The sequence below is a fragment of the Molothrus ater genome, chromosome 2, assembly GCF_012460135.2.
Source record: "Molothrus ater isolate BHLD 08-10-18 breed brown headed cowbird chromosome 2, BPBGC_Mater_1.1, whole genome shotgun sequence".
NCBI lineage: Eukaryota > Metazoa > Chordata > Aves > Passeriformes > Icteridae > Molothrus > Molothrus ater.
In genome coordinates, this window is record NC_050479.2 from 8,129,196 (window position 1) to 8,151,965 (window position 22,770).

The 22,770-nt window shown below is 43.8% G+C and overlaps 1 protein-coding gene across 1 annotated transcript; it reads right to left on the reverse strand.

The window, feature by feature from the left end:
• Positions 1 to 10,294: 10,294 nt before the first annotated feature.
• ATP6AP2 (ATPase H+ transporting accessory protein 2) lies at positions 10,295 to 22,116 on the reverse strand. Its single transcript, XM_036382976.2, has 9 exons — positions 21,995 to 22,116; positions 19,234 to 19,364; positions 16,913 to 17,035; positions 15,496 to 15,591; positions 15,246 to 15,383; positions 14,881 to 14,934; positions 13,329 to 13,478; positions 12,142 to 12,258; positions 10,295 to 11,367 (listed from the first exon to the last, which is right to left on the reverse strand). The coding sequence occupies exons 1-9, from the start codon at positions 22,071 to 22,073 to the stop codon at positions 11,173 to 11,175; spliced, it is 1,083 nt and encodes a 360-aa protein (XP_036238869.1). The 5' UTR covers positions 22,074 to 22,116; the 3' UTR covers positions 10,295 to 11,172.
• Between the last annotated feature and the right edge of the window lie 654 nt (positions 22,117 to 22,770).

Here is a 22,770-nt window from a genome sequence, read left to right on the forward strand (position 1 = left end):
TGAAAGCAGCTGGCAGGCTGGCAAAGCAGCATTTAAAAGAGACGGAGAAAAGCACTCCTGTCCTTTGGAGCTGATTTTGCAGCAGGAGGGAGGGGGCAGCTGGGGGGCTGCAGGGCAGGCTGGGCCTTGCTGTGCTTTCAGCACAGATCTCTGTGATGGCGATCCCAAAAAGCAGGGACAGAGCCAGCCTGGCACAGCGCTGGGAGCTGTGGTGCTGCCTCTGGTGCTGCTCTGCATGTGAGCTCCCAGCTTGCTGCTAGAGGTTACAGAGGAAGGATAGGATAGGATAGGATAGGATAGGATAGGATAGGATAGGATAGGATAGGATAGGATAGGATAGGATAGGACTATTTCAGTTGGACAGGACCTACAAGGATCTTTTAGTCCAACTGCCTGACCAATTCAGGGCTGACCAAAATTTAAATCATGTTGTTAATGGCATAATCCAACTGCCTCTTAAACACTGGCAGGCTCAGGGCATTGACCACCTCTGCAGGAAGCCTGTCCCAACGTTTGACCATCCTCTCAGTAAAGAAATGCTTCCTGATGTTCAGTCTAAATGTCTCCTGATAGTGTGGGTTTGAGCCATTCCCACACATCCTGTCCCTGGATCCCAGGGAGAAGATCTCAATGCCTCCCTCTCCATTTGCCCTCCTCAGGAACATGCAGGGAGCAATGAGGTCACCTCTCATCCTCCTCTTCTCCAAAGGACACACACCCAGAGTCCTCAACCACTCCTCACAGGACATTCCTTCCAGCCTTTACACCAGCTTTGTTGCCCTCCTTTGGACACATTCAAGGATTTCAACATCCTTGTTAAACAGACGGGCCCAGCACAGAGTCCAGCGGGATAATCACTGCTGGCACCTCACTGTGCCATGGCTGGAGCACCCCGGGATGGGCTCTGCACTCCTGACTGCTGGAGCATCACTGACTCCCCCAGGTCCCTTCCTGCAGGGCTGCCTCCAGCCACTCCTCTCCCCCTTGTACCCACGAGGCCTCTGCTTGTGAAGCGCTGAGATGTTGTAGGAACTTGTCATGGTTTCCACGCCCAGCTGGGAAACCACATTGCTCACCAGTGCATATGCCCCCACGGAAGCTACTCCACAAGCTGACACTGGGATTATCCCACTGGTGCTGTGGAATAACACTCTGACTTGCTGATCTATGTAAACATCAGCTAGCAGGACAGATACATCTTGTTTACTTACATCTGTGCTCTGTCCTCCCATCAAAAGGAGGACAAGGACAAGGCAAGGAAAAGAGGTGTTTGTGCACATGTGCCATCAATGATCTTGGAAAAAAAAAAGGAAAAATAGATGTATGCTTTAACTCCTTGGACAGCCTGTAAAGCTGACTGATACCTAGGGATTTAGCTATGTGAAAATAGCTATTTTGACAACAGTACTGTGTGAGAACTGAAGTGTAACTCCAAATACTACTGAGACATCCTCCCCCCACACTGAAGCAGCTGCTTAAGCCTAGCTCAGTCCTGCTTGGCTGTCACCTCAGTGCCCAGAGGAGAGCTACCAGCTCCAAGCTAGGACCTAACCCGTGTTTGAACCCAGCTCTACCCTTTCCACCTGCTTTGCACTCAGAGTTCAAGTTTTCCAGTTCAGCTCTCGATTAAGGTGTCAGGACACCACACCAGAAGCTGCTCAGTGACTCTCCCAGCAGCACCAGCCCAGCAGCTAGAGGATGTGCCAGCACCATGGCTGGGAGAGAGGCCACAGGGAAGGAGGGAAGAAGCAGCCAGGGGCTGTCCCTCTCTCCAGCCCTCTGCAGGACACTGGGCACCTCTGGGCCAGTCCCTGCTGCTCTCCTCCCTCTGCTCCCTCCACTCCTTAACATTAACTACAGTCTTTGAAACAGCTGAGGCTGTGTGGATTTTGTTGCTGTTCTTTGTGCCAAAGAAAGAAGCAAGATGCTTCTAAAATCACAACTGCTGTGGAGAAACAGCCCTTGTGTTCTCCACCATCACAGAGCTCCAGCAGCCAGGCAGGAGTTGGCTGGGAACCCAAACTCAGACCTTGGCTTTTGCCAGACTCTTGGCCCCTTGCAGTGGTCCCACTGCTTTCAGCTTGGCAGGAGTCTCCAAAGGGTGGTCTCTGCTTGGGTGTGTTTTCCTCTGCTAGATAAAGTGGGCCAGGTAGGGGACTCAGGCTTGCTGTGCAGAAGCTGCAGGACAACAAGATCCCTGGCTCTGTGTGGGACTGCTCCAGTGAGATCTCTGCAAGCTGAATTGGCTAAGGGTGGATGTGGAAGCATTTGGGTGTGAGTCAGTCAGGGATGTTTGTCCCAAGGGCCCACACTGGGCCCTGTCCCTCTCACTTTGCAGTGTAGGCACAGTCCCTCCCTTTCACAAAGCTCCAGGATGAATGTACAGGCCTAATATGCACATTCAGGGTAGCTCTGGATGCTGGGAAACAATAAATTCCTTATGATTTCTGTGGGAGCAACTGGTGGGTAGTGCCTTTCCTTTCATGGTATCTCACAGACAGGGACCAGGGCAATCTTTAGCAATAAATTAATTCTTTTCTATGCTTTGGGTGATCAGATCCATCCACAGTTGGTCACAGTCAACTTCAATTCATTTTAGATTTGAAAACACACTTGGTAGCTGTGGAATAGGGTTTGTAAGTTGCTTTTCTTGACACACTTTTGCATTTGTTTTTCTGCTTTGTTTTGTTGCAGATGGGTGCCTTAAAAAAACCCAGAGTTTGCCCACACACCTCCTGCCTCTTGCTCGCTGCACAGCTTGGCACAGCGTGGGACCATCCGTGTGCAGCTCTTACCCAAGAGTCAGCTGCTCAAACAGGGAAAGATTTCTGAAGATTTTCAGGGATAATGTTGAAGGAATCAACCTTTTATTCAAACACACTGTTGTTTGCAGCACGCAAATAGCACATCCTGGGCATCCTGGAAGAGGATTATTCCAGGTTGTTTAATTTAATTTCAAACTCCAGTGGCATTCATGGTGGGTAGTGGCCGCAGACAGAGCTTGCTGAGGCCCAAGGTGACCCATCAGCCATGTGGGTTTTGCTGTGCAGGTTTCCTTGGCTTGTGGGCAGATGAAAGTTTTTTGGGTCAGTTTGGTGGAGCACAACAGCTCTCCTCCATCCTTTGAACTTTTGGGACTACAGACATCAGCAGAAAGTCATAGAGGAGACCCTGACCAGAGTATTTCCCAAGAGTCCTCTTTGCTTTCACAGCACACAGCACTGCACAGCCCCACACTGTGCAGGGTGTTTGGGGGCAGCAGTGCCAGAGCTGAGCTCAGCACAGTCATGGCCCTGCAGGGGCACTGCTGCAGCTCTTCCCTTCTCCCTGGCGGATTGGAGACCTCAGTGAGCTGCAGTGTTCCTCAGAAATGGGAGTTTCTTCTTCCTCATAGCCAAAGGGATTTGGGAGGGAGACACAAGATTCACTGTATGCAGTGCAGAAGGTGCCACAGCTCATACAGCTGTAAAAAGAAAAATAAAAGAAGGGGTTCTGCTTTGGATTCCATAAGAAATGTAGGACTGGCAGTGCCCTCCTGTGTCTCTAAACCCAGATCAATTACAGGCAAATGTGCTGTAAAATGCTGTTTATAAACTTGGCAGGCTCTGTCTTAATTACAGGTTTTTGCCTAAACTCCCAAGGCCTCCCTGAATCCTCAGGGAGGGAGGCTCATGGAGATCCTCACTGCTCTGAGCTTTGTGGTGCACTACAGAGATGAAGTCAGCCAGAGAAAGCTGTGAGCATGAGGTGATATTTGTAAGAATCCAAGAAAAAAACCTGCCCTTTTCCCATCTTGTTTCAATCCCTTTGGGCAGAGTTAGGAGCAGAGTCAGGCAGCTGCTCTAAAGTTGTGATTTTAGAAGCATCTTGCTTCTTTCTTTGGCACAAAGAACAACAACAAAATCCACACAGCCTCAGCTCTTTCTAAGACTGATGTTAAAGTTAAGGAGTGGAGGGAGCAGAGGGAGGAGAGCAGCAGGGACTGGCCCAGAGGTGCCCAGTGTCCTGCAGAGGGCTGGAGAGAGGGACAGCCCCTGGCTGCTTCTTCCCTCCTTCCCTGTGGCCTCTCTCCCAGCCATGGTGCTGGCACATCCTCCCTGCAACTCAGAGGGAGCCAGAATATCCTTCCTGCATTATTGTTCTTCACTGCTTTCCAAACCTTCATTTTTAACAAAAGAGATCAAAGTCTTACTCTGATTCTCTTCACTTTTACAAATTTTCCTCCCCGTCTGAATTGAACAGGCATTCAAATAAACAAATAAAAGTATTTTTATTTTATACTCCTCCATCCCATCCCAAATCTTTGCCAGGGTGTCCCATGTTGCCAGTGCAGGCTCAGCCTAGTTCAGGGAGTGGCAGAGGGCAGCTTACAGCTGATGAAATGAAGATCACCTGAGCTGTGCAGGAACAGGTCAGCCCTGGAGAATTCATTCATGTGTCCTCCTGAGTGAGGGATGTCCTGAGGAATAATGTCCTGTGTAGGAATAGTTAATTCCATCAGAATAGTTTTGTCCATTTGTGCTACTCCAATGCTGGCAAGAGGTGCAGATTATGAAGGACTTTGAAGGATTGGAGTGCAGAGCCTACAATGCTTCAAAAAACAGAAACATGGCAAAAACCAAATTTTATCAGAGACCAGAGAAGAAGAGCTTAAGGAGAACAAAAAATGGAGTTGAGAATGCATATGTGTTTATTTTCCAGCTAAGATTAAGCTGCACGTTACAGGGAAATTCGTAAAGGAATTTGTCAGTATTTAAAGACTTCCGCTTATTTTCCCCTCTGCCAAATAGTTAATTTAGGCTACAGTAACCAATTACTCCCACACAGTGCTGGAAATGATGGCAAGTAGGACTTGTTTCACCACTTCCAACAATGTGAATATTTCAGCAGCTGTGGAATTTTTAAAGAATCAGGTCTGTGGCGTGGAAGTGGCTGAACACAGGGTGGAAAGTAGAAATAAAGGTGATTCCTGTGCTGATGAATTCCGGGGGACCTCTGGGTTAGCAGAAAAAAATCAAACAAAGGAACAAAACAAAACAAAATAAGAATGAAAAAAATAAAACCAAACCAAAACAAAACGGGGGGAAAGGGAGCAGAGGAGGAAGCAAACTGCAGACTGGTTGTTTGTGCTGCTCCAGTCTGGACAGTCTGTCCCAGACAGGAAGCTGGTCTCATGACAAGATCATGACTGCAGTTGTGACATGTCAGAGCTGCTTTCCAGAGAGATGTTCCTGGGATGGAGTGGTTTGTCTGGCAGCTATCCCCTCACCAGGAGCACAGGAGACTCCAGCTCTGCCCTGGGACGGTTGGGGAGGCAGAGCTGGAGGGAGCACTGCCCTGAAATCACTTTCTAAAATTTCAGGCTTCTCACTGCTGTTTTGGGTCCTGGGGGAGTGTGAGGAGTAAACCCCTCTGACTCCCTGTGTCTCCTCTTCAGTGCTGACTCTTCCACTCCCTTGGATAAAACACAGCACTTCAGGGACAAAGGTGAAATTAAAGTGAGCCTTGTGCTGCAGGTTGGCACTGGGGCTGTTACACTCCAACAGCACTATTTGTGTCATGCCTATTCTCCTAATTCACTTGTGCTTATTTTTGATGGATTATTTTGTTTTTCTCCAGAAGTAATACACACCAAAGACAGCTTCTGGTCAGCATCACCTGTGGGATGATAGTGGTATAGGCACAGTTTTCCTGCAGAATTTTTTCCTGGACATCTTTTTTTAGGTGGATGTATTCCTGTTCATCTTCTGAGTTCACAAATCCTCATCTTTACCAAATATTGAGAATACTTTTTTTTTTCAGTCTCCTTTAAAATATGGATATAGCTTAACAATATTTTCACTTTTTATTAAAAGTATTGTTTTTAATGGGGGGAGGAAGCTTCTTCCAAGGTTTCATTTGTAAAGACCCAAATAACCCTGTGTGTGTGCATGCAAACATGCAGGAAGGAGATCAAAACCATTTCATATATAGAGAAAGCTTAGCTTAGTTTGTGCTTTTTCCAGTTAAGCCTCCTCACCCCATCTGCTTCTCTGCATGACTGACAGCTGATTGCACTTCCTATTTCTAGCCTGTTTTCCTGTCGGGTTATCCAGAGCTGCTGCCATTTGGGTGCCACCAGGTTTCCCTGAGGAACATGACCCCATTCAGCCATGGAGCAGAGCCTCCCTGCTCCCAAGGAATCCACCACAGCTTGGACACAGCTCCCTGGAGATTTCCAGAGGGGAGAGCTGCACATTCACCGTGGGGCAGAGATGGTTCAGACTCATCTGTCCCAAAGGGAGGCAGAGGTGCTCTGGAGTTGGCAGCTCTGCTATGGGCAGCACTGGCAGCAGGATGTGGCTGCCTCTTGGCTCTGCAGCCTGCAGAAAAGCTGGGATGGGCTCATGTAAAATTATTGGTACAGCTGTTTTTGTGAATTTTTCCCTCCTTTTTCTTTTTTTTTTCCTACAGCAGAGTCTAAAAGTGACAGAAATAGTTAAGAGCTGTTTTTTTTTTTCTTTCCAAGCTGATGCTATACCACAGTCAAGATTTTTGACTGATCACCTGCTGTAGGGTGTGGCTGGAGCTCCCATTTAGCCCTCCAGTGTTCCAAATGCTCTGACTGATCACTCAGGTGTTGCAGCAGACTTTTTTTAATATCAATTGCTTGGGTACTTGGACCATGCCATTGTAAAGAAGTATTTAAATACAGGAGCTGATCAGGTGAGCAGATTGGTAGCACTGAAGTCATTCAAGTCTGTGACTTTACAGTGCTGGCCATCAGCTACCAGCTAAAATATTGTGAATTTATTTACCTCAGTCACTGTTTCTGTGTCCCTGGCTAATGAAAAGCATATGCTGACTAGATTAAGGACATGTAAAATTGTCATCACAAATTTATGCACTGGAGCATAATTAATTGGAATTTGACTGCCTTTGTGATTTTGTGCAACCATCAATTTTGTTCCCCTTATGAAACATTTTAAACATTTTATTATGTGTATTCATGCCAAGAACTTAGCTATGTATTTTTGTTGATGTTGGGTGACATCAATAATACTAAATTTGACTGCCAGAGTCCTTTAGTGTGAATCCATCCTTCAGCAGCAGAGGAATTTCTATAACTGTGAAAGCACATGAGCAAGGCAATTCCCTATTTAAGGATGGGATTGGGTCTAGGTGCTGTCCTCAGCCACTGCAGAGTACAGATGCAGTACATGCCTTTTTGACCTGTTCTAGAAAATAATTCATGAGAGTTGTTACAGAGATCCAGGAGAACCTTTACACTTCCAGAGCACTGGAAGTCCCATGCATTCCTGGTTTTAGACAGCCCCATCTCCTGCCTGCCACACACAGACACCATCTGCAGCAGCTGCTTTTCCAGCAGTTCAGGTAGGAGAGGGCACTGGAGCAGGCTCTTTGGATGTTTGGCTTTGTGCCATCCATCAGCTTCTGCTCTGTTTATTTGAGAGGAGCATGGACACCTGGGCTTTCTGTCCCTGTCCCTCAGCCCTGGGCAGGCAGGACACGTTGCACAAGCCTGGGCAGGAACACCAGGGTGGTGATTGCACACCATGAGCTGTAGGAGCCCTTTAACATTCAGCTCCTCCACAGCAATGCTCTGCTCTAGTGGCACAACAGGACAGGAAAGAAACTTCTGGGTTCCCCATTTTTTTCAAGTTTCCTTTGTTCTGGCAGATTTGAAATCTGATAGTTCCACTTTCTGTCTTCCTTGGTCTTGCTCCATTGATGTCCTGCAATACTTGTGTGGAAATGTTCTCCTTGCTTCTACAAAGATGAAAATTCCTAAGAATGTGGTTCAGAGCCTGCAGAAGGGAAAATAAAAAATGCAGGAGAGTCCCAAACCCTCACCTGAGCAAAAACAATTTTTTTTTAAGAGAACATTTGTGACTTTTACCTCAAAGCACCCATTTCACCATAGCCAAAAATTGTGTCAGTATAGGATACAGACTGTCATTGTTTTGGAGGGTTTTTGTTTTGTTTTGAGGGATGCTTATCTCCTTACCTAGACTCTGGCAGGGTGCTTTTTAGATCCATGAAGAATGGCCTATAAATCTCAGCAATCACTTGCCAGGTTGCTCAACATTTGCATTTCAATGTCATTTCTTCATTTCCACTTCCTTTTTTTAGACATAACATTTCAGATCTGCTTTAGGCTTCCCTTGCCTGTGTGTTGCTACAGCTGCAAGAACTCTGAAAGTTGCCATTCCTGCCACAGAGAAGTCTGGAAAGTTGATGCAGGCACAAAGGCTGATTTTACCTCCTTCTGCCAGGTTTAGACTTTGGGGCATTATCTAGAAAAAGCAGAATACTGACTCTTCAAAGAACCCTTTATTTTATGGCTTGTTTTCTCTTTTTAACCTAAGTATCAAAAGCAACACTCAGTCTTTAATTCTGACTCAGGATTCTCTCCATCTTCAGAGATTTCAGCACTTCTTGAGAACAGCTTAGGTACACCCCAAGCCAAAGAGTGGACAACATAAACACCAGGGTCTGAAGAAGACCCAATCAAACACACATCACCCTTTGTGCCAGAGGCCAAGCTCCCAAAGAAAAACTTTCTTTGGTGATCAGATCACTACTCCTGCTGCAGTTGCATCCTAAATCCCACTGCCAGCACTCTGTGGAGCCTGTCCCAGCCTGGTGAAAGCTGCTTGCTGCCAGATACTGCAAAACAACCCTCCTGCCCTTCTCACTTTGGGCACACAGGATCCCAATACCAGCTGTTATTTTCCTTGCCTCCCCTTCCTGCCTTGGCTTCTCCCTGTTGCCTTCCTTCCTTCACCTGACAGTTTCACTGCTTTCATCATAGTTCTGTGCACAAAACCTATGATCTCTGCCATATCACATAAATATTCTTACAATTTATATTCTTGGGGTGATTTTAAATTTAAAGAGAACAACCAAGAGCAGGTCTGGCACTGTTAATGGCACTTGCATTCTAATTAACTTAATTCAAAGTATGAAAAGGCTATTTCTGTAATTGCCTGTTTGATTAGCAGTTATGGACCAATATTGTTTTATAATAAAGTGTGTCTGGCTTTCCTAACTCAAACTGAAGTACAGGGGCTCTGGAGTGGTTCAAAATGCAGCCAGTGCTGCACAAAGCATTTGGTATTTAAGACACAGCACACATGACAGTGCTCAAAAGCACCTTTAGTACCAGCTGGAGGCCTACAGCCATGAGAAGGAACAAATGTGGTACTAACAGGAGAACTGGGAATTGCAATTCACCCTTCAAAGCAGTCTAAGACCAGCTTTAAAAAGTAAAATTAGAGCCTACAGCAGCAGCTGGGAGAGAGCTGACATGCAGAGACCATCTCAATGGCAGGTCCTGCATTTAAACAAAATCTACACTGCCAACTTCACACTGACTAAAATACAACTGTTAAATACTTCCCATTAATTACACAGTCCCTTAAACAACCAGCTCCTGTAAAACTCTGTACCAGTATCTGAAGTGGACTGCTAATCTGATCAAACCTCTGAATCCATTGTTAGAGATGGCAGAATTGTTATTTAGATACTGCACTGGGAATATTTAGATACTGTATTAGCAATAAATCTACTCATAATCATTGACATAATCACTGTGTCCCACTTCTCAGACCTGGCTGAGAGCCTGCCCTTGCCTACTCTGTCATGGTGTATTAGAGCACGTTCAGTAATTACATTCCTGACAGAGGAACTGCCACTGCAACACTTCCTTTCCATCTACTGGTATCAATCATCCAGATTAACTTTAAATGCCATTAAAAGTAATTTCAAGTGATTGCAACATATACTGAACTGGATTTCTTGGACTAAGGTAAACCTGCAATCTGCTCATTTCAACCTGAATCCCTGCCAGGATCTCCAAGACATGAAAAATTTCAACACCCCCAATTCAGACATTCCCAGCAAATGAGACTGATTCAGTGAGAACCTCTTTTCTAGAAGTAGAACAATTATCTCCTAACAGCAGGGAAAGCTCAGCACATTAGAGGGCAAGATGATAAAAAATGTAGTTTCCATTCATGCTGCTGTAAGTCTGGAAGATCTCCTTTTACCATAAGAGCAAATGAGTTTCTAAGAAGGATGTAGTTCTAAAAAAGACCCAAGCCAGAGATCGACCACTTGTTTTAATTACACTCACTATCTTGGCTTAGGAAAATTCACACAAGACTATTTTTCTTTTGCTGCAGCCTTAGGGCCACCTTCACACATCAAATGCTGCCACACCTGCCCTGGTCAGCTGAACAAACCCTAAACAGAAGTATCCACATCTACAAAACCACAAGGAATAAATGCATTCCAGAACAACTGTTCTTTGTTTTATTGAATGGTTGAAGCAGGACTATAATCCAGGTATACTTAAATCAAGTGTTGGTCCACTCATCATCAAAAAGAACTGATTTTTTTAATAATAACATCAACACAAATGGAAGAAACATGAAGCATCATAACAGGAACTCTCAACTGTGACATTAGACCATGACCAGACTGGTGCTGCCTCAGGATTTCCAGACTGCACTGCACAGAGCAGTCACACCAGTGTTATTCACTTCCCAGCCACTGAAGTCCTGGGGAAAGGATCTTTCTGTGTACAGCTCACTTCTGAGCCATCAACATGAGATCAAAATGCCATTTATGCTACTAGAGTCCTAGGCTGATAGAAGTACTTCTATATTTAGTATTTTACTGAAGAATATTTACTATCCTCTCTGAAGTTACATATAACCATTATAAATATTTACATCAAACATTTACAGCTGGTTCATAATATACAACACAACAATTTAGGTATAATTTTTGATCTTCCAGTGCAAAGTTTCAAACAATATGTTGCTATCATAATTTCAGTTTATCTGGTTTGCACAGGCAGAGGCAGTACAGGCCATTTCAAAAACTCATGTTACAAGATAAAAAAAATGGAATGATGTCACTTTAATAACTATTACTCCAGGGAGTGTTGTTTTGGTTTTTTTTAACAAGCAGATTTCAATTCCTAATTCCCATCTGGTGCTACTACTAACATTTAAAATAGTCTTGAAAGGGGGAAAAATACTTAGAAATAAATACACCTTTAAAATACTCCCACAATTAACCATATCAGAACATTTTTTTTTCCACACAGGCTAAAGGAGACCTTGCTCTTCATCATCTTCCTGCGCTGAAATACGGTGCAGTTCAATCCATTCTTATCTTCTGATTTGTCATCCTATAAATAATGCTGTCATAGCCAGGATCCATGTTCCACAGGTTGTAGGAGATAACTATCACAGCTAAAGCAAGACCTATCATCATCCACAGAACAATGTTGAAGATTACAGAGTAGTCGTAGTTATACGGATAGGCAAGGTTATATGGATTGTCATTTTTACTCTGCAATAAAGAAAATATTTATTAATTTAAAGTGAGCTTGCACACCAAACATCTTGACTCCACCCAAAGTCTGACAAGCTAAATAAGAGAGAGATGCACTTTTGTCTATCTCTAGACAAATCTGATGCAAGGGCACAGAATGCAAAAAAGTGATGATGTGAGTGGCATTAGTGGAACCCAAAAGAAGAAAGTGACAGGAAAATGAAATCCAAAGTCCTGAACCTGGGGCAGAACAACCCAGGTGACAGCACAGAACAACCCAGGTGACAGCACAGGGCTCTGAGCAGCTGGGCAGCTGCAGAGAGGGCTGGAGCTCCTGGAGGACAAGGGGAATAGGAGCCAGCAGTGCCTCTGGAATGACACAGGACCAAGAAAAAGATGTTTAGCTGGGAGGCAGGACTTGCCTGCACTGGGAAGACAACACAGAAAGGCAAATTCTAACAAGGCATAAGGGAAAGAATTTTCACCATGAAAGTGGTTAATGCAAGAGAGGCTGTGGGACTTCCAGGGATGGACTTTCCAAGAACTTGGCTGGACAAGAACCTGAGCAACTTGATCTAGCTCCTAAATTAGCCCTGCTTTGAGCAGCAGGTTGGACTGGATGACCTCCAGAGGCCTCCTCAAGTGAAGTTACTGAATGACAAATAAATAAGCTGTACCCACATCTAAGTCAGTCAGTACTTTAGTCCTTAAAAAAAAGGTTACACTCAGGTGAACTGATACACTTTGGATCACTTCTAATAAATGAGATGTAGAAAAACGTGGCTCTACTACCTGTGAAGCCTGGAGAATTGAGCGAGTCTTCCTTGAGAGGGGAGAGTTAAATTCCTTCACAGCCACCACTTCTACAACTGCATTCCCACCATAGAGATTAAACATCTCATCTGCAAACTGGAAAAGAAAAGGTGGTTTAATTGAAAGCCTACACTGTAGCCAGGAATTAAGCAGAGTTTTGTTAGCAAGATGTAGTAAAATAAAAATGTCAGCTTCAGGAATAATTATGGAAAGCTATAAAAGTTTATACTATTTTTTTATACTATTTCACCAAGTGTCAGCCTTCCCCTGGTTTACCAGGCCTTTTCAAACCCCCAGTCACTGTTCAGCAGACTGTGGCTTATGCCTGCTTTCTGGGCTGAAACTTAATCTGCTATTCCTTTTACAAAAGGCCTATCCCCACATCATTCCTAACTGCGTGCCTGTCAGTTCCAGCAAAATATTCAGGTTCTCAAACTCCCACTGGGAAACTATGAACCTGAATATTTTAATCAAATGCTAATATGTCTAATATTTAAATATATTTCCTTAAGGTCAAAGAGGCCAAAGAGCAATGCTTAGAGAAAACAAGTACTTGGCTTAACAAATTGATGGATTTGAATTTTTTCATCACACTCTGGAAGCTCTCAAAAGTGACTGATCTTAATAAAAATTTAACTAATGATTATGTAATGAAGAATTACTTTCTTGAGCACACTGATGGATAAACAGCAGTTATTTTACAGTTTTAGAAATTTACATTTACATATCTTTGTGGGCAAGGGTAAACTAACCACTGCATTTTGGGATAAAGATATTTCCAGATTTCCAAGAGCCTCTTTTTGTGAGACATTCTGATGCTTTCAAATGCAAGGTGTTTGTTTAAGAAAAACAAACGTATCAAGTCCTGTTGATACAAGGTTTCAATACCCCTACTCCTTAATTCAAAATATCTAAACACATTGTAGAATCACACCAACACTTTCCAGAGAGGCAAATTGAAACATTCCATTTTATAACTAAACAACAGCATTTTAAACATTTTAAAATACAACAAAAAAATACAACAAAAAAACAACAACATTTTAAAACCAAACAAAAACAAGCATTAGGCAAGCCAGCACTAATGAAGTTACTTCATTGTAGTTAAAATAAAAATTATTTTCTTAGTATTACCATGAGTTTTGTTCATTAGGCAGACAATATACCTTTTGCAAAGAGTCTACAAGAATTTGAGAAGCATCCTTGAACTGCTGAGAGTCTTCCCCATATCGTTTCCCAATCTCTTCCAAACCAGACAGCTCCAGGGAATAAAGGTCTGGAGAGTGATCTTTGGCTAAGTGCTTGTGTCGAGACAGCTTGGGCACAACATTGAGGGCAGAAAGAAATTAATTCACACACAGATTACTTTAAAAACACATTGCACAATGTCAATTTACTTGGACTAATCCTGTCTCATCTTTTACAGTCATATTCCATAATCAGGAAATGGAATTCTTGCCAACTAGAAGATGTCCATAATTGTTGGGTTTTTTTTTTAATTCTACAGAAGAAAGCAGATGATCTTTATGTAGCATCTGTTCCTAACATGAAGTTACATCCACCTAATAGAGAGCTGTACTAAAAAGAAATAGAATACTTATTGACACCAGAATCTTTGTTCTGTAATTGCCATGAAAATAAAACTCAGAGAAAACAGAACCACACAACTACAAGACTTGGATACTATCATTTCCTTGTTTGAAGCTGGCCCTTGCAAAGCTCAGTAGAATGCAACTTCCACCTTGTGTTGTCCACATACAAAAGTAGTTTATCTGAGAAGTATCTTCCAATATTCAGAAAATCCAACTAATACAATCCAAATTATCTCAAAGGACAGTAGTGACATTCTTGCATTTCTGCAGGTGAGAAGATGCAGCACTGATATTTGCCTGCACAAGACAACAGCCTCTGAAAACAAGCAATTTAATCCCACCTTCCCAACTACTTAAACTGCAGCATTTCTAGCTTGCAAAACAAAACCAAGTTGTTCTACCTCATTTTCTCAAAAGCACAATTTCTCTCCACTAGCCCTTTACCTAATATGAATTTTTTATATATTGAGTTTTTATACACTTTTATTATACATTTTTTATAATATGAGTTTTTCCACAATTCTTTCTTTCGCTTCAGTAGCTAAGAGATGCAGCTTAAAGGACACACAGGAAAAAAACCAAACCAAAATGAAACAAAAAGACCCACACACCACTGACCCACTAAAACAAACCCTAAATCACAGCAACAAGACAGCAGCTTCTCAGTAAAAAGATCCTCAGAATTAAAAGCTCACCCCTCCATTGGAGCATTTTTACCACCATCACTATTCATGGCACAAAAGTCAGTCCAGTCTTTTCAGACAAAGTGATATTTTGAAGTAAAATGGTGGACAGGGCAAAGAACGTGTTCTTAACTACCATTATACTTCTCAAGTTAGACACCAAAGAAAGCCCCAGCAAATTCTTCATTGAGTATTTCAAAATTGCCCCTGTTCTGACCAAGCACAACACAAAAGAAAACTACAGATGATTAAGGTTCCCATTCACAATTGCAGTGATGAGGCTGATACAAATAGAATTCATTATTTAAACTGATGGAACCAGCTGATAACACAACAGAATTATGTATCACTGGTTGCCACGTATCCTGGCTATGGCTTCTCTACTTTAAACATTTCTGAAGTTTGTGACACAAGACAGGTGAAAATGTTTCAAAACACCTTACCAGGCTTGCAATATCATGTAGGACTTGAAGTTCTGACAGAAAAAGCAAGTCAACCTGGGGGAAGAGGCAGAGACAAGTCTTTCCTTTGATGAAACCCAAGTTAGGGAAGTCTTGTTTTGTTGCAAGTATTTTATAACAGTTGTCTGCTACAACATCAGAACATGCTAGAAGGAAATAACTCTTTCAATAAAGTTACTTAGAAAAAAAATGTTTGAACTTAGATAATTCAGTTAGAAAAAATTAGGAGTGGGCTCTTAGGCAAAGAAAGAGGGAAGAAAAAGCAAGAAAGGAGAAAAGCACACGGTAACTAAGAATATTAGAAAAAAAAAGTCCCACAGAAGTTGCCAGTGATGAATGTGCTTTACCTCGTTGTTCCTGCTGAGGGAGTTGAGAGGGAGGGAGCTGAGGATGGAGCTGTCCTGGAAGAGGCGGTTGCGCAGCTGGCGCAGGGTGACGGAGAGATCCTCGAACACGGCGTTGGCCTTGCCCACCATGTACACCCTCTGCAGGAACAGCCCTGGTTACTGCCAGCACAGCCCCCTGCTCAGCTCCTCCACAAGTGAAAGAGGATTCCCAATTTGGGACACATGGAACCAGCAGTGAAGCAATGCTCACCTCCTCACTGGGGGCCAGCTGCAGCACCACGGGTGTCTCCTCAGAAAACAGAGTATGGATGGCATTTGCAACACTGTCCAGACTGAAAGGAACTGCCTGGAAGACAAAGTCAGACTTTTGGGTTAAACAGGGGCTACTGAGCTTAACAAAGAAAGAAGAGTAAAGGGATGCACATTTCCAAAGTGATAATAAGTAATAAGAACCTTTGTGCAAAACAAAACATCACCTGTGTATCTATGAACAGACATTTTATTTAAGTGGCAGACACAATACACTCTGAAGAACTCCAAGGGACCATGACTGTGAATTAAGAGGGTTATTTAGGCTTAGAGTATAGCCTTGTTTATCAGTAAAACAAGACCAACAAATATAGAAGCAATGCAAAAGGGAAACAATCTCACAGCAAATGGAAAGTTATGAACCACAAAAAAAGCTGATGGGTGAAAATATACCAGCAGAAAGACCAACTGCTGAAACAAAAAAAAGATACATATAAAAAACCCTACTAAAAATAGAAGAAATGCTAACACAGTATAGTGCCATCACTGGCAAGCAAATAGAACTGTTAATTTTTTTATACACTTATTTGTGGGTTTAATTAAAAAAAGACACAGAATGGCACACTTCCATTCACTACTAAAGTATCCTATGACAGAAGAGGCAACAGCATAGATTTAAACCCAGGAAATTTTAACACAAAAACAAAGTTTTTTACTCCAAGGGTGGTAAAATACTGGCAGAGATGGCCCAGAGGTCATGGAGTCTCCATTTGTGGAGATGCTGATCTCCTGACTGAACACAGTGCTGTCAGCCTGCTCTGGCTGATCCTGCTTGATCAGGGTGTTGGATGAGCATCTCCATAGTTCCCTTCCAACCTAAAGGATTCTCTGTTGCTGTAAGAAGCCTGAGAAGCCTTAGCAAAGATAGACAGTGATGTAATGTGTGTTGGTTTCTTCTCAGTAGAATGGAATGGTGTTTCTAAGTGCTGTATTTCACAGTCAAGTACTTGAGGAAAACTCAAAAGACCACTTATAGGGCAATACAGTACATCAAAAGAATCAACTCCATATAAAATGTTATCACACACTCAGCTGAAGCAGGAAGCTTAACAATTCTGATTTTAAAATCTTAAGTTACTGTGGGAAGAAGTGGATTGGTACAAACATTAAAATCAGCTGTCTTCAAGCAGAACATGTTGAACTGAACTCAACACAGGAAGCCCTGGGTGGTCTCAAGGGCCTTGTACCTTGTATAGAATCCTGACTAGGTTATTGATCCATCAGTTATGGGGATATGCAAACTTCCAGTGAAGCAGGAAATAAGTGAACATCAGGGCCTACAGCAGAGAATCATGTACTTGTCATTAGAGCACAGGAGTCCCAGGAATCAGGTGACAGTTCCAAAAGTGGATACTCACATTCTCAATGGGGTAAGAAAACCCTTTCACAGGCAACTTGTCCACACCCTTCACTGTCACCAGCACGGTGGCCTGGGGCCGGTGAAACAGATCACCCACGCCCAGCCCAGGCCAGGGGAGGTCCTAGCACAAAATAACAAAAAAAGTTAAATTTCACAGGCAAAGGAAAGAGTTCTTCCCAGTATTAAAGCAAAACAACTTATTATCCTGTTAATGCCTCTGTGCAGGACAGCCTATTGGAAATTTCATGGGGAAGTAGGTTAATACTACATTGCTTTCATTTTGAGAAATGCCTCCAGTCAACCATGAAGGAACTGTTAGTTTAAAAGCTGCCAGTAACTTCATAGCAAAGTCTACACTAAGAAAACATTTTATATATAATGGATACATGAGGAGTTATTTCCCATAATTAAATTATAAATACTTCAGTCTGTATTTAGTAAGTGAAGGCTGAACTTAAAAAATCCACTAACATCTTTATATTTTCAGTACAAGAAAGAAACAGGGTGGAAAGGAAGGGGAAGAAAGGGACATGTCAATCACAACAGGCAACTAAACTTAAATGTACAAACTTGCACAGAAATATAAAAAGATTTCTTAGTAGCTTACTACAATTACAAATCAGTAAGAGCACAGTGGAGGCTACTGACTGGTTTATTCAGGCACAAAATACAAATTCATCTGTCTGGAATAAAGGCAAACAGATTTCCCCATCTGTGTAAATGACATAACTCCCCCTTTTTTTTTTTTGAAAGCCAAGTTAATTGCATTTTAGAATTAAATGTCATTAACATTATGATTTGTATCACCTCACAAAAACAAAGGAAAAACCCTTTGAAGCATCACCAGGGACAAAAATGGGGTTTGGTTTTGTTTTCTTTTAACAAGAGAAGAATATTGAATGACTCTCTCTGAGAATTCCCACTGTAATGTACTAAGAATTCCAAATCCTCTCCAGTGGCCTTGCTGCACTGCCAGTTTATGTTCCTGGACACAGCTTTGATGTGAGCTGCAGAAGTGCCTGGGCTTTGCAGTACTCCCCTCAGCAGGGCTGGAAGCTGCACACACAGTGACCTCTGCCTTAGGGACAGCTTTGAGGAACTCTCAGTTGCAGGGCTGAACTGAATAATCAAACACCTCCTTCCCTGCCTGCTTCTAGGATTTGAATTCATAGCAACAGAACTATTTCTAAAGGATGCTACAGACCCATTGCAACAACTGAATCCCAAGCTGTGGCAAAAGCACTGAGTGAGTACTGGAACACGTTCTTCCATCATACCCATGACATACCCCTGGATGACCAGGATGCCAAATGGACAGAACAGGCCAAACTCCACTGTTTTTCTGGGTGACTTTATATGCAACACACACAATACCATTCAATAAATTGTTTTTTCCTGATAAAATAATCAACATTTACTCCTGAGTCATACTACTCATACAAGTTTGTTACTAGTTTGATGACAAAAATAGCAGAATTAATTGACAGGAAGGTATTTTCAAATTCCAAAACACAGGCTAAGCAGCCTTGCACTGAAACCAGCCTTATCAGACCTCTTCCCTAGCTGATGTATGGAAGAAATGAGAACTGGCTGCCCTCACCAGCGCTGTGAGAATGCCTCAGGCTGCAGATTTCAGTATCTGGCTGCACACAGACACTGCCAAAGATATCTGTCTATTACACTTTCATCTACTGCTTCAACAGCCACTCATCCCTGCTGAACACCAGCAAAATACTCAGTAGGCAAGATGGAATCAATCCAAGTGCTCCTGTTCATGTGCCCCACTATAAACACTGCTAAAGTTATATTTGAATACTTAATGTGGAGAAACACTACCACAAATCATGTTTCCAAGGTTTTGGATTATTTCCTAAGCAACCAACATACTTGTTCTACCTCAGCTCAGCAGACAGCTTGCTGACCTGACAAAATGCCTGCCTTGCCAAGCCATTCTCAGTCTTCAGGAGCAGAGCCCTACAGAGAGCTTGTGTGCAAGAAGTGACAGTGGTCCCACGGGTTCTCAGTTTGTGACCATGGATGGGGGGGATACAGCACACAGCTAGGTTTCAGAGGAACTGAGGAGCAGCCTCTGCAGGCTTCCTTTTACAGCTGGTGACTCAAATTAGCCAGCTAGCACAGCTTCTGGCTGCTCACATGACCCACACAGCTCTGTCCTGGAACCACCTCTGTCAAGTCATGCATTCCTCAAGACAAACAGGGCAGTATTTTATATATTCCAGCACATGACAGGAAGATTTGCATCTTGAGTGAGCAGGTCTGTAGCCTAGAGGCGTTTCACAATCAAGACCTGGAACGTACTTCTTCAACAGAAAAGCCCATGGTGAGGGCAGCAACGTCCGGGATCCGCTCGCCCGGGATCGGCCAACGCCCATCCCGGAATGCGACCGACTGAGGGGACCGTAGGATGCTGAACTCACCCCCACACACACCTGAAAACAGACACAAAGAGCTGTCAGAGCTCCTGCAGGAACGGGGGAAAAATATATTTGAGCTTTCATTGCTTCTTCCTCCCTCCCAGGCCTATCAGTTTATGGAAAGCCAGGAATGAGACTAAGAATGAAGAGACCCATATTAACAAAAGCAGGACAATTATTCCAACAACAGCACAGCTACAAGCAGTCTCACAGTTCAGACCTGGTAAAGTGAACTCTCCATGGAGCCAGGAAGACCCCAAAACCCTGTTAAGCTCACAAAGCACCAACACAGCTCTGTCTACTTCCAGGACTGCTTGGCACAACCCCTCTGTTCATGCAGGCAGCAGCCAGAGCCACTGAGCCCAGAGTCCAGTGGAATTTGTCAGGGCTGGCTTAAACCAGGCAGTGCCAGGACAACCTGGCTCCTGCAGAATAGCTCTGGTGTCCCTGCTCTGCCTCCTCCACCTCATGACACCAGGAGATGTTTGTCTGCCTTGGATGCAGCTGGACCTGAGCTGATTGTGTGGAGCCACAATCTGCCACATTGGGTTTTCACTGCTCTGGGATCCCCCTTCACTCTCTTCCCCATTACCTGGAACAACAAAGCTGACTAAAAGCATATTTCTAAAATGTTTTATGATGACAGCAATTTACTGCACAATAAAGTCAGAAAGGACTCCACAGAAATAAGAGAAGGGCTTGTTTCAACCTGGCTTCCTATCTTAAAGTCACTTAGGCACAGCTGCAATACTGTGTACACCAACATTTATGTAAATAAATTTTGAAACTTGTTTGAAAGATGCACAATTCAAAATTTCGGGCATATGGCCCCCAGTGAGCAATCTGAGTAGGTTGCCACCAGAAAACTGATTTGATATAAGAAAATCAAGTAACAGAGTAATAACTGTTTGCATGCCTGTATGCTCAAGTTCTAATTATACAATGAATCTGACTGCATACCTCAAAATTACATGAATAAGGTAACTGTCTAAAAAACCAGAAGTATTTACTCATATGATCATTGAAAATTGGTTACCAATCCAAGCAGTGATATACAACAGTTTTCCAGGGCATCAACAAATCTAAAGGCTATTTACAAAAACAATGCAATAGTAAACTGATGTGTTGTGCAGCTAAAAACCTCCCTAATATTAATTTAATTAATGTGACCTTGAAGATGCTGTTCCAAATCCTGGCTCATGATCATGCACACACATGTTGACAGTAAATCTGAGCTATGTTATGATAAACACACCAAAGGACAAAGTTCTGAGGTGCAGGCTGGGGAGGGGGAAAAGGAAGGAAAGAGGCCAAGCCAAGTGATATTTATGGAGCAGATTCAAGAATTTATTTCAATTGATGTGTTCCTTGGGTGGTCTGCTACCAATTTTAATGGTGGATCAACCCACATTTTGAAGGGCATAAATGTTTCCAGACCAATTTCTTTAAGTAAGAATTTACAAAATGCCTACAAATCCATAGGATTTCACATGCTGCTCTCCACAGGGCTGTTACACAGTCACCTTATTCAGGGCAAACTGGCTTTACCTAGCGCAGGATTGCTCTGGTGGATGGAATCAGAGCATGAACCCTTCACAACTAGAAGGGAAAGTCAAGATTGTTGCTCAAGATTACAACGATTAAAACTAAATTTGAAGTTGGGAACATCAGCAGATTCCCTCCAATTGCCTATGGAATAGAAAACCTAATTCCTACCCTGCCAAAGCTGTACCTCAGGTTCTCAAAAGCCTTTGTGAACCTGGAAGGCCAAGGAACATTGGGTGGGAAATATTTACAGGGCCTGGAAGTGCCATCATGAGCCTGACTCACAGCAGGCAACAGAGAGGCTGCAGTGACCACAGAAACAGCTCAGCAAAATGTGAAAATTCGTACAAAATAACAAAATTATGCGTGTCTATCACAGAATCAGCAGAGCTGGAAGAGACCTCTAAGACTATCAAGTCCAACCATCAACCCTGCAGTGCCACTGTGACCCCTAAACCACTAAACCAGGTCACCCAGTGCCAGGTCCAGATGCCCCTTAAACACCTCCGGGGATGGTGACCCCATCACCTCCCTGGGCAAGCTATTCCAATGGCTCACCCTGGCAGGGAAAAATTGTTTCTAGTCTCTGATCTGAATCCCTCTGTCTCAGCTTATAGAACTGGATTTTAATATAATTTGTGCACAGTATAAGTTAATTTAATAAAGTAACACACTACACATAATTATACATATGCATTATAAAAATACATAATCTATTATCTAAATTGATCTTATAATTTTGTGATGTAATTATAAAACTAATTTTCTAGAACGAATTTACACAATAAAATGATAGAAACTTATACTTTAATATAAACCAGCCCTTGGATTGAAAGGGACTGGATAAAAGGGTTCGAGCACCGTCTCTGGAGGTGGATGGGGACAGGGAGCTGCAGCACAGTGACAGCCCCCGATGGCACCCCTGGGTCCTGAGCCTGGCACCCACAGACACAGAGAGCCCCCCTCACCCTCTCCCCTCACCTTCCCCACCCCAGCACCGCGGCCCAGCTCCTTTCCCGCAATCTCCCTTTGCAGCAGCCTGGCGGCCCTGCCCCCTCCCCTCGGCGCTGCCCCGCGCCGGGCCGGCCCCGCTCACCCACCGGCCACACAGGCCGTAGCCACCAGCGCTGCCAGCCCCAGGGCCCGGCCGGCCCCGCCGCACCGCCCCATGTCCGCCATCAGCCGCCACTGCCGGGCCGCGGACAGACACCCGAGCGCCCCGCCCGCCGCCTGACCGATAGCCACCGCAGCCAATCGGCGAGCGGTATTCAGGATGGATGGGCGGGACTCGGCAGGGCTGACCAATCGCCAGCGCAGCGCCGTCCCTGTCACGGAGCTGAGCAGTCAGCTGTTCAGCTGGGGGCGGAGTCTTTGTTTGAGTGGCGTTCCCACTTGGCCAATCAGATCGCGAGAGGTCCTGCACCATTTTCCTCCTCGCACCGTAAACCCAGAGGGAGCAGCGAGGAGGCGGAGTCAACTGGCTCAGCCAATCAGAGCGTGAGGGATAGGGAGTTTGCTCTGGCCATGCTCGTCAGGCTGACATCGATGGGGCGGGGCAAATATGTGATTGACATCCCAATGCACCATTCAGAGAGCAGGGCGCCGGCCCCACCCTCTCGGTGGCCGTGTGGGGAGGATATCCTTGGCTGTGGGGCTGTGAGAGGCCCATTTGGGTCCTAACGTTGATCTCGTCCTTCCCCTTGTCTATGCTGCTATCTAATTTGTATAATATATTGTATATTTTTATAATGCATATGTATAATTATGTGTAGTATGTTACTTTATTAAACCTTCAGTGGTTTGTTCCTTGTATTTTGTTGAGAACATCCCAGTAAAAAATTCAGTGACTGGCTCAGCCATGCTCGTCTCACTTCAG

What these genes read in the sequence shown, in the direction of transcription:
- ATP6AP2 (XM_036382976.2), bottom strand. Translation starts at nt 22,073, where the DNA reads ATGGCGGACATGGGGCGGTGCGGCGGGGCCGGCCGGGCCCTGGGGCTG. An exon ending in TGGGCTTTTCTGTTGAAGAA is followed by an intron (nt 17,036 to 19,233) that starts GTACGTTCCAGG and finishes ATTTTGTGCTAG; the next exon opens with GACCTCCCCTGGCCTGGGCT. An exon ending in CAATTCTCCAGGCTTCACAG is followed by an intron (nt 11,368 to 12,141) that starts GTAGTAGAGCCA and finishes TCTTTATTGCAG; the next exon opens with AGTAAAAATGACAATCCATA.